This window comes from Cetorhinus maximus, chromosome 12 (assembly GCF_964194155.1).
Source record: "Cetorhinus maximus chromosome 12, sCetMax3.hap1.1, whole genome shotgun sequence".
Taxonomy (NCBI): Eukaryota; Metazoa; Chordata; class Chondrichthyes; order Lamniformes; family Cetorhinidae; genus Cetorhinus; species Cetorhinus maximus.
This window is the reverse complement of record NC_135890.1, coordinates 76383033-76395407: the sequence shown is the minus strand read 5'-3', so window position 1 is coordinate 76395407 and position 12375 is coordinate 76383033. Positions and strand designations below refer to the sequence as shown.

Sequence of the window (12375 nt, the reverse complement as noted above, 5' to 3'; positions counted from 1 at the left end):
GGGCTGGCTTTCAGATGAGATGTTAAAGCAAGGCCCCATCTGTAATCTCAGATGGACATTAAAGATCCCATGATCATTTGAAGAAAAGCAGGAGAGTTTTCCCTGATTTCCTGGCCAACGCTTATCACTCAACCAACACAAATAAATCAATTTTGCTGTTTGCAGATCCCATTAACTGCACATTTTCCTACATTACCTTCATTGGCTGTAAAGTGCTTTGGGATATCCTGAAATAATGAAAGACGTTATATAAATACAAGTTCTATTTATTTCCTGTGCTGTCAATTTGTTTGGTTCTTTGGAGAGTTTAGTCTCATTGTGCTCCAAATTTAAAAGAAATAATCCCTTCGTGTCCATTAATTCCAGTGGGATAAATGACAAGACCAAGCGAAGATTTACCATAAGGGCACAGCCAAATCACTGTGATTTGAGATTTTGAGCCTTTAGGTCATCAGGATGAATAAGTAAAGTGCATTTGTGATGATTACTGTACAACAGGCTACTGTCCATAAAATCTTTTCACCATCCTTAAGTTAAAACACCAGCCATCTCACCAGCTACACAAACATCACTGAGAGGCCATGCTATTGGTGATAATCTCACCAGGTATCAGAGACACCATCAGGGTACACAGTGTGTATTGAATGCTGGAACATACATTTATAGAGGGCTTGATACTCAAGTGATGTCAGTACCAATAGGTGACATATCTGCTGCTTGGGTGGACTTTACATCTCCAACAATATCCAAGACCCAATTTCTTGAAAGGCCCTAGACTGTTTGGAATAGAAATAGTAATTAGCACAGTAAAAAGGGGAGGAGTGTAGTATTTGCAAGTTGCACATCTCTACTTCAGTACTGCTATCCCTCGACCCAACATAAAAGTCTATTTTGTGGAGTATATGAACCGCTGCAAACCCCATCAACTACTATTAGTGTACAATCAGATCACATTCAAACAAAACATGCAACCAGGCTGCCCAGAAGCGCATGCAGAACAGAGGCCCTCTGTCCCAACTGTGTACCAGCATCAGTTGTGGAACTGGTGCTCAGGTGTTGGGAATGAGGGTCAACAGTTCTTAGCCAGGATTTCACATTAGTAACAGAATTGATCTGCTCACCCCATTGCAAGTGTGCCTCCCATCGGCCCCCCTCCTGGATGAAGGCCGCTGCATGATGATGAGCAGGTGCTGCTGAGGGATAAAGGAGGAGAAAAAGTCAGATATTCAAATGAGGTACAAATGAAAAATGTCCATCGCTTGCATGCAGGAAAGGACATGCAGTGTTTGTATAAGGTGCGAGAATATCAGGACTTTCTTCGAACAGCAGCCATCTTGCATCTACCTCTCTTCCCACCTCCAACTCCTCCAGTAATCCTTCTGATCATATCTGCCCCATCCCATCTACCTCATGCCCTTTTCCTGAGAATATGACATATAGTAGGTTAATTTCCTTAGCTCTTCTCGATTGTCCAACTGGCCATTGTCTATATGTGAGCTTGGACTATAATTGTTCAATAGTTTGACCATCATAGTTATGATACGTATCTTGTGACAGATTTACACACATTACATTGCAAAGCAATGGATAGCCAAGTGGGAACTGGAGCTCTCTGGTTTTTGCTTTCCTGACCCATGGTGTTTTACCATTGCCCTGGCAAGCTCAGTTTACTTAATACAGATTAAAGACTTTCCTGCTCTGTATAGCTCGGCTACATACTATAGTGTCACTGGGTGGCTTTTGTTCAAGAACCAGTTAAATATGCAATGAATTTCCAGATCCTTTTGATTGTTCTGACCACTTACATAGTTTTTCTTCAATATTTGAAGAGCCAGTATAACCTAATGGTAAGAGCACCTCCAGTCGGTCCATAAGCACCTTGGGACGGTTTGTTAAAGGCACTATATAAATGCAACTTGCTTTTGTTGTTGTTGCAAGGGTTCCCTGAGCTTCCAGTGGCCTATCATTTTAATTCTCCGTCCCACTCCCACACTGAACTCAGCCTCCAACAATGTTCTAATGAAGCTTAACAGAAGCTCTCATCAGTCAACTGGGCATCTTTACAGCTTTCCAGACCCAACACTCGAGTTCAAGAATTTCAGATCACAATTTCAACAACCAGATGGCAGCTGTTAGTGATAATTCTGTTACTGCCATTTACACTACCTCTAGAACTATCTTTTAGAGTCACAAAGCCATTTATGGCACAGAAGGAGGCCATCGAATTTTGTCCCTTTGTTTGCCCCATACCACCGCCCTTTGCCTTGTATCAACTTCCCGTTGGTCATTTGATATCTCTTGCCTTCCACCCTCTTATTTTGTTCTTTTCTCCCCCTTTTTCCTGCTTCTGAACTTACTTAAAACTAGTTGCATCTCTAATTCTTTCCAGCTCTGGTGAAAGGTCATTGACCTAAAACATTAACTCTGTTTCTCTCCCCACAAATACCGCCTGTCCTACTGAGTACTTACAGCATTTTCTGTTTTTTATTTCAGATTGGCAGCACTGCAGTATGTTACTGTATGATATATAATGTATAATCTAAATAGTACTATTTTGGGGAGGGTGCAAGAGCAGAGGGACTGGGGTGCATCTTCAAAACCTCTGAAGATGGCACAACAAGATGAGGATTCTTGGCTTTGTAAATAAGGGCATTAAATACAAAAACAAGGAAGTCATGCTAAAACTTTACAAGTCACTCATTAGGCCTCAGCTGGAGGACTGAGTGCAATTTTGGAAGGATGTCAAGGCCCTCGAGAGGCTAAAGATGATGTACACCAGGATGATACCATGGATGAGGAAGTTCAGTTTTGTGAAAAGATTGGAGAAACTGGGATTTTCTCCATATGATATTCTAACTAAAAAATACGAAAGGCAATAACCTGATCAGCCTAGACCCTTGCGGAGTCAAGACCTCTCTAGAGTCAGCAACCATAAGCAATGCATTCAGTCAGCAAGAGGCATGCTACAAGCAGTGACTATTCTGAATTATTCATTAGAGTTGCACAGCGCAACATATGTTTTATGTTCTTGTGTATTCAGAGGAAGGGTTAACATCATGAAGTTAGGATGAGATTACTCTCTGTGTAATTAACATTTATTTGCCTGTTTAAATTTTTATTGCTTAAGAAGAGTACGCATCATAATACCCAACATCAACCCGGTTTATTTCAAATTAATTTTGTCTTTGAAACATCTTACATTTGAGTACAATGTCAGAGAGTTTTATTTAAACAGCAATATGAAATAGCTTGTTTCTCTCGTCATGCTACCTCCAACAACTGGGAAGAGGTTATCCAGCAAATTCTCAAAGAGTAATGGGGCTTTCTTAAAATAATTCTTTCATTTCAACTAGAAAGCAACATACAGTGGACATTTAGCAGCCCTGCTACTGGTATTAGCGAGGACATAACTTTGGAGAGTTGAGCTATTTGACATGGATATGGAGCAGTGATGTGGGCTATAGTGAATTCAGGAAAAGTTGTTAGAAGATAAATGGGCTGATTGCACTGTGCTGCAGATTTGGGGTGATGGTGGGGTGGTGATTGCGTTCTACCCAATACACTGCAGCAAATGGAGGTCAGCAGAAACAATCCAGAACAAATTTACAAAACCACCAGAAGCTACATTTTAAATCAATACAAATAAGTGGACAACACATCTTCCAACTATATCTCCATCCACACCACCACCACCGCCGAGATACACCCAATGGAGTTTTCCAATTTATTCCCATTTTTGAAATAAGTAAAATTCATCTGGAAGTATTCGAAAGTCAGAATGGGTCTAATCAGCAGTTTACTCAACCCTTTCAAAAAAAAACCCCAAAATAATGAAGGTCTGATCCAAAGCATCCAACTCAATAAAACAAATGAAATATTGATTTCCAACATGTAAACAATGATTTTTAAAAAAAAATTAAACATGACTTCTCTTCAGTGGGGCTCACATGCAAATGTAATCATGGCCTCTTTATTTGATTGATACAACAGCTGATTATTCCTCACAAATACACATTCTACCTCCTCACTGTTCCAAACGCAAAAACCATTGCACCATTTGCAATTTCATTCTTGTCTAGGATCTCAAAACCAGCTTCCAGTCTTCCCTTCCTCCTACAATTTGAAAGCTTTTTAAACTTGACCTTTGTGTCATTTAATCACAATTTCTTAAGTTCTACTTTCTTCATGTTGGTAGCATCCAGGCCTTTGCCCTATACTTATATTCCTCAGTAAAAAAGCAGCCCATCTGTCCTGATCAGCTATACATGCCATTCAAGCATACATGGTTTTACTACTAGGAACACACTACCTCTAACATTTAAACTTTGAATTAGAACAGAAACACTATTTCATTCTCTTGGTAACCTGCATTTCTTTCTCCTGTAGATATGGGTTCTGAATTGGTGTATGTTATTAGGAGACCCCACAATCTGTATCAGAATATTTGTTAGATTACCTCCGGTATATATTCAGATAAAGAAAAGGTACAAGTCAATCCTCACACACAAATGAATGTTTGATTATCCACAAGGGGAAAGCATATGGGAGACCATCCATTTGGTCTTTCAGTCGCATCCAATGTTTCTCCTAAGCTGCATGAGTACACGGCTGCACAGAAATTTGGAATGTACCAGGTAGTGCAATAAACAGGCCGCAATCAACATTCCCTCCGAGATTGTGCACATGTACAGCAATCTTCAATGTATTGCACAATAAATAGGCCGAAGCTAACAAAGAAAAGTTAGAAAGACCATTGATCACAGCTGTTCTTTTTCCTTTCCCACACCTTTGTACAGGGACAATTAGGTGGGATCAAGAGAACATAAACATATTTGAAATGGTTGGAAGCTCCAAGCCAGAAATAGATCAAGAAATAGGTAAAGGAGGAGTTGGATTGCAGTAAAAGAATGAGCAATGCCAAGTTTGCAATCTAACATTATTCCTCATTTCTTTAACTTCCATATACCAATGAATTGTACCCATATGGCACAAAAAATGGAGTTGGAATTCAAGGACATAAATGACAATGATGGGAACAGCTTGGAATGTAGCTGGGCCAAAGAAAATGTCATTTTGAACTATCAAATCCAAGACACTCAGAGAAAGCACATCTATTACTCTCGGATATCGTTGAGACTCCACATAATTTACATGGGCATGCTATGAGTTGAAAGGATTCTTATGTAGCTTGGCATATATTGCATAGTAATACATAGAGGTTCCTCTATAAGGTCTTTGTTGACAGAAAAATCCAAGAAAAATGTTAGGAACAACACCAGGAACTCTTCATTGCATTCATCTATCTGACACATGAACATATGAATTAGGAGCAGGAATAGGCCACTTGGCCCCTCAATCCTGCTCTGCCATTAAATAAGATCATGTGTGATCTGACCATAGCATTTGACTCAGTAAATCATGAGGTTCTGGATTGTGCTCCTAAGATTTGGATGTCCAAGAAACTTTGTCACAACCCTACAACTGATTCCTAATGAAAGGACTGCAATTGTCTTGAGTGGGAGATCTGAAACCGACATCTTTGAAATACAAACTAGGATCAAGCAAGGCTGTGAGATAGTGCCCATACTATTCAATATCTACCTGACAGTGGCTATTCACATCATCAAAGATCAACTGCCCCTGGTGTGAGTATTAACTACCGGCTAGATGGAAAACTCTCTAACCTCAGTCACGTCTGTGCCAAAACTAAGCTGACCACTGTGGACATACATGATCTACAGTTTGCAGATGACTGTAGTGTCATTGCCCACTCTGCACCTCTCGATCTCTTCAAATCTGCATACAAGAAACTCAACCTGTTCTTGAAAGTTGCCAAACAAAACTCATAGCAACTCACACCTGGTCAGCCAAATATTCCACCTCCCTCATATGTTGAAAGAGGGGCTCTGGCGTATGTCAAGCACATCCCATACCTTGGCAGCCACCTCTCTCTCTCTCTCTCTAAAGGCCACAATTGACAAAGGGATCCAACACCAAATCAGCTGCACCAGCTTAGCCTTCTACAAATTATGGCAGTGAGTGTTTGACAACAAAGACCTCCACAACTCAACAAAAGTCCTAGTGTACAGAGCAGTTGTTGACACCACACTCCTGTACTACAGTGAGACCAGGAATGTGTACCAGTGACACAAAGAAGCACTCGAGAAATTCCATCAACAATGTCTCTGCTGCATCCTCTGGATTCAATAGAAGGACCGTCGAACAAATGCTAATGTCCTTCTTGAAGACAGCTCCACAAGCATCCAGGCAAAATTCCTGCAAAATCAACTTTGATGGACCCCTGGACAGTGTCCAGATGACCAAAAAGCATCTCCCCCACCAGGCTCTGTTCTCTCAACTCTCAAATGGCCAGTATTCCAGGGATTTTTTAAAAAAGCTTCAAAGACACTCTGAAGCTCTCCTTGAAGCATGGAGGCATTGATATTAATGACTAGGAGGAGCATGCTACCAATCGTTCAAAATGGTGACAACTTGTCCATCAAGCTGCATCACGCTTTAAGTCATGTCTTAATGATGAGGCAGAGCAGCGGCAGGGAAGAAATGGAAGCAAATCCTTCTTTCTGAATCCCAAAACAGTGTAGAAATTCTTGCCCAATGTGCTCATCTGTGGTCAAGAATTAGCCTGTTCAGTCACATAAAGACCCATGGCAGAAACTCACGACCTCAAGTAGATGTCATTCTTGAATCGAGGGGCAGCCAATAATGGGTACATAATATTCACAGCACAAAAACAGGCCATTCGGCCCAACAGGTCCTTTGTATCCAAACTGCACATAGTACTCTAAATGTGGCCTACCAATTTTTTGTACCAGTTCATTACCTCTTTACTCTTGTGTTCTATGTCCCTCTTTATAAAATCTAAAGTGCATTCTTATCAACCGGCACATGACAACTTTGAGAATTATATATTTGAACCCTTTGATCCCTTTGGCCACAGCCTTTAACATCTTTCCATTAAGTGCATCGTCACATTCTTCAATTTTGTTCCCAATATGTGTTATGAGGCTTATTCAGAATGCATTTCATCTGCCACCTGTCTGTTCATTTGACTAACATGCTTGGTACATTCTTTGACACTGTACCAGGCTTCTCACTGGAGGAATGGTACATAATTATCACATTCCTTTACATTACTAAGTTAAAAAAAAGACTAAGAATGCCAGGAGTTAAAATTGACCATGATGACACGAAAGTGTAGGCTGTGTGAACTCGTCAGAACAACAAAATGCCCTAATAACACACAAGCATTTAAGTCAGGAAATAAAAGGGATGACTTTTAAAATGCCTAAAGTTTTTTTTTAATAGCTTGTAACCCAAGTCTGCTGTTTGAATCATTTGGACTCTTATTTTGAAGGGTTTTCATCCTTCAATATTCCACCGCTACACGTATGATCTTTCCAATCACAAAGCATCTGTTGAAGGTCCTTCAGATGGCTTACAAGCTTCTGCCACTGCCCCTTCAAAATCAGCCAACAGTGCATTGTAGACACCTGGAATGACCCTCCTTCCCTACAATTATATGGTTCAGAAGAGGGGTTCAATGGAGTGAAGGACTACAGTAGTGATCCACTACACCACAGCAACACCCAGTGTCTATTACACTGTGTCACTGTCCCTGCCTGGAATGTATGTTTAGTCCAGTGACTTTTGCAATCGTTTATTAAATCCAGCAACTGAAAGTTACAGGTTTGATTAAAAACCAAACAAGTCTCCAAATTTCTTAGCTGGTAACTCTAAAGCGTAAACATTTGATTCTACGGTGCCAAAGAAAGTACTGTACTCGATGTTGATGTATTGGTGTTCAGACATCATCAATTGGCTTGCTTGATTACTCATTCTGTGAGCAAGTAACTGGCCTCGACACCAAGTGACAACCTGGCTGAGATCAGAAACTCTTGAGTGGGAAATCACATGCGCTAACTGTCCCATATTACACCACTGAGCCACCACCCATCCATCCACTGTTTCATAAACTTGATAATGACAAGATGCATTAAACCCATTGGAGCCAGGAAACTATTAGTAATCTTACTGCGCAAGTCAACAAGCAGTTTTTACCAGACCACACTTCCAGTTTAGAAATAAAACACAATCAAGCCAATGTTGGTGGTTTGTTAACAATTAAAATGTGTCCAACTGACGGAACAGAGTAACCAGAACCAGTCATGGACATTTAAGTACACATTGAACGTGTTTCAAAATAACTATGGGAATCCAGAGTTCACTGATACACATTTAGTTGTTTAGACAACAACTTTTTGCATCAATGTAGTTAATTGGATTCACAGCTGGACAAGTTATCACAGAGAGCCTTGTATCAGAGTGACCTGATGCAGCAGGACACTCGTTAGCAAGTACAGCAAAGAGGCTTCTGATTTGACTCAGTATTTCCTGTAACAGAAATGCAAGAAATCCAGTTTGGAGAGTGAGCTGGCCTTTAAAGCTTTGTAGATTTTACTTTCCTTTTTCAAGTCAAATTGTAGATGCTTGGAGAAAGCAAGAAGCTCAAGAACATAAGAAATAGGAGCAGGAGCAGGTCAGTCAGCCTGTTGAGCTTGCTCAGCCATTCATTAATATCGTGCCTGATCTGATCATGCCCCATCTCCACTTTCCTGCCTGCTATCCATAACTCCCTTTGTCGATCAAATATTTGTCTAACCTTAGCCTTGAATATATTCAATGACCCAGCCTCCACCACTCTCTGCGAAAAAGAATTCCAAAGACTAAGGGCTAAATTCCTTCTCTTCTCTGGCTTAAATGGAAGACCTTTTATTCTGACATTGTGCCCCCTAGTTCTAGATTCCCCCACGAAGAGAAACATCCATTCAACAGCTACCCTGTGAAGCCCCCTCAGAATTTTATAGGTTTCAATAAGATCACCTCTCATTCTTCTAACTTTTTGCCCACTCACTTAATCTATCCATATCCCTTTGCAGGTTCTTGGTTCTTCTCACAACTTGCTTTCTCATCCATCTTTGAATCTTCAGCATGTTTGGCTACAATACACTCGGTCCCCTTCATCCAAACATTTTAATGAAAAAGGGATTCAATAGGATAGACACAGAGAAACTCTCCTCTCTAGTGGGGGAATCCAAAACAAGGAGTGCAATCTTAAAAATTAGTGCTATGCCATTTAGGAGTACAAATCTAAATGCTCACCTCCCATAAAGCTAAGAATACTGGGTCAATTGAAATGTTCAAGACTGAGATTGATAGAATTTTGTGAAGTAAGGGCATCAACGGATATGGATCAAAAGCAGGTAAATGGAAATGAGGTGCATATCAGCCTTGATTCGATTGAATAGTGGGACAGACTCAAGGGGTTGAAAGGCCTAGAGCTGTTTCTATGTTCTTAAGAACAGACTTGATAAGTAGCATGAATTGGGAGGTGGGGGAGGGGGTGGAACAAGATACCAATAACAAATTTAGAAACACAAAATAAGCAACATCATGACAACCTGACCAAGTGAATCTTTGGAAAGCCAAACTTTGCTCTCACCAAAAGGCCACATTACTGCTGGACAATCTCCATCAATACCGCCTGCACTGACTAACTGAATAATGATCAGCCCAACTGATGCTGAATTTGGAGGCACTCATACAAAAGCAAAATACTGGAAATCTAAAATAAAAGCAAAAAATGCTGGAAAAATTCAGCCTGTCTGGCAGCATCTGCAGAGAGAGAGAGAGAGAGAGTTCATGTTTCAGGGGAAAGTGAAAAAGTATGAAGTTGCCCATTTTGGCAGGAAAAATAAAAAAGCAGCATTGTATCTAATTGGTGAGAGATTACAGAGCTTGGAGATGCAGAGGGATCCAGGGGTTCTAGTGCATGAATCACAAAAGGTTCGTACGCAGGTACAGCAAGTAATTAGGAAAGCTAATGAATGTTATCATTCATTGTGAGGGGAATCGAATGCAAAATTAGGGAGGTTATGCTTATACAGGGCACTAGTGAGACCACATTTGGAGTACTATGTACAGTATTGGTCTCTTAAATAAGCAAGGATGTAAATGTATTGGAAGTAATTCAGAGAAGGTTTACTAAACTAATATCTGGATTGGGCTAGTTGCCTTATGAGGAAAGGTTGAACAGGATAGGTTTGTATCCACTGGAGTTTAGAAGAGCAAGAGGCAACTTGATTGAAACATATAAGACCCTGAGGGGTCTTGGCAGGGTGGATGTGGAGAGGATGTTTCCGCTTTTGGGAGAATCTAGTACTAGGGGCCACTGTTTAAAAATAAGGGGTCACCCATTTAGGACAGAGATGAAGAGAAACTTTTTCTCTCAGAGGGTCATGAGTCTTTGGAATTCTTTTCCTCAAAAGGCAGTGAATGCAGAGTCTTTGAATATTTTTAAAGTAGAGCTAGATAGGTTCTTGATTAACAAGGGGGTGAAAGCTCATCGGGAGTTGGCAGGAATGTGGAGTTGACAATAGAATCAGATCAGCCATGATCTTATTGAATGGCGGAGCAGGCTCAAAGGACCGAGTGGCCTACTCCTGCTCCTAATTCGCATGTTCGTAGGTCTGTGGCCTGTCATTAGAACAAATTTGGAGCCACTTTTCAAAAAGCACATCTTAGTCAACTCCATCCCCACTCCCACACCCAGAGAGATGGAATATAGGAGAAAACAGTGAAAAAAATTATTTTCATTCCCTCAATTTTCGTCAAATTACAAACTCAGAGCTATCCTCAATACTGTCAAAAAACCTAATGTTTGCCAGACTCCACTATTCCTGGCTTCAAGGCAAGCTGCCACCATCTGTATAGGTTTGTGCTATACAAGCAACATACACCGGATTAAATAACTAGTTCACAGCATTGAGGGCAAATACAGGACCTTTGGCAGACACTGCCAAAGACCCCAAGGGAAGTTACTAAATACTACAGGGATGAAGGGCACATGAGAGGACATGTTCTTCGGTGTCAATTAGCAGTCAGTTCACAGTTGCATAGGTTAAGAGCTGACACAGGTTATTTTCCTGTCCTCTCAGGATGTATGTGATTCAACAACATCACAATAGGGGACAAAATAAAGGAAAAGAAACTAAATAGTAATGTAGTGTTCTTTGCCAATACTGCCAAAATAAAACAAAACATTTTTCAAGATTTGTATTGCAGTTACATACCCTCTCCCAAAGGAGATGGGTATAGTTCCATTGGTAACAGTATCCAACTCAAATGGTCAGTGTTCAGGAGAGTCTTCATAGATACTTAACCAAGGTAGAAGTGTTACTGACCCTTATCTTACCAATGTTCACACATGCTGCCAGCAAGGAACCCTCACTGGTAAATCAGAAGTACAAAGCTCCTGTCTTTTGTTACCCTCCCTAGCTAAGCCAAAAGGCATGAAGTCACTGGTAGCATCATGCCAGTTGCCCAGATTGAGATCAGCAAATTCAACTCAAACCATAAACTGAACCCTAGGGGTTTTTTTATCTGTACAGTTCAATACCCACATACTTACCCATTAAACATTTACAGGCATACATAGTTAAGTACAAATAATTAACCAGAGACATTATCTCAGTCATGACATCACTAATTTATTTCAGTATGCTTCCATTGTCTTATTTATTACAAGCAGTAAAATATAGTATTTGCATTTATTTTTAGTATGTTCGTCACATGCCAAAAAGAGACCAGCATATACTCATCAGCATGAGGCCAATGTGTATGTATGGACCAATAACACAGCACACTCCCAACTTTGTGGTAATGAATTATTTGCCAAGTTCTAATATGATTAAACGCCGAAGAGTATTTTCCATTTATTTGTATAATTGATTAAAACTGTGAAACAACAGGCGGTGTTCAACACATCGTGTCACTGATATGGTTCACTTTCACAATTCTCCACATGATGCATATCAGGAAGATATAATAACGTCATAATATTATTGGAATTTATTGTAAAATAGAATCAGTGTCTATGTATGTATGTGCATATATACACACACACATACACATGTGCGTGTGCACGCACACATGCGTGTGTGTGTCTTAATTGAACTAGAACTAGTCTGGGTGCTTTGATGCAAGAAGTTAGGTTTGAAATGTTAATTAGGTAAACACGGAGAAGTTTTAGAATGTGAAGTGTAAAGGGGCAAGTTGCATTTTTAAACAAACTAGTATGACTTGAATTTAAAAGTGGGGGTGTAATGTATACCTAGCCAGCAGAAATAGTAAGAAATAGTGTTCATTTTTTTTTTCCCCAAAGATTACTGGTAAAACTTAGTGCTATGAGAGCTTTTTTTTATTATCAGGAAGCTAAAGTCCAAAGGCACAGTGAAACAATGGGGATTTGCATTCAAAGGGGAAAATATGTATAAAGGAGTGAATGCTGTGTCTAAG

The 12375-nt window shown here is 40.2% G+C and overlaps 1 protein-coding gene across 2 annotated transcripts in view; it reads right to left on the bottom strand.

Annotated features, from left to right (window-relative positions):
- Positions 1-12375, bottom strand: part of LOC144687599 (oxysterol-binding protein 2-like) — a 336708-nt gene that overhangs the window by 289978 nt on the left and 34355 nt on the right. For both annotated transcript variants that reach the window (XM_078553932.1, XM_078553934.1), the window contains exon 2: positions 1122-1193. In XM_078553932.1, coding sequence (XP_078410058.1) covers positions 1122-1193 — 72 coding nt within the window. The remainder of the gene's footprint in view (positions 1-1121; positions 1194-12375) is intronic.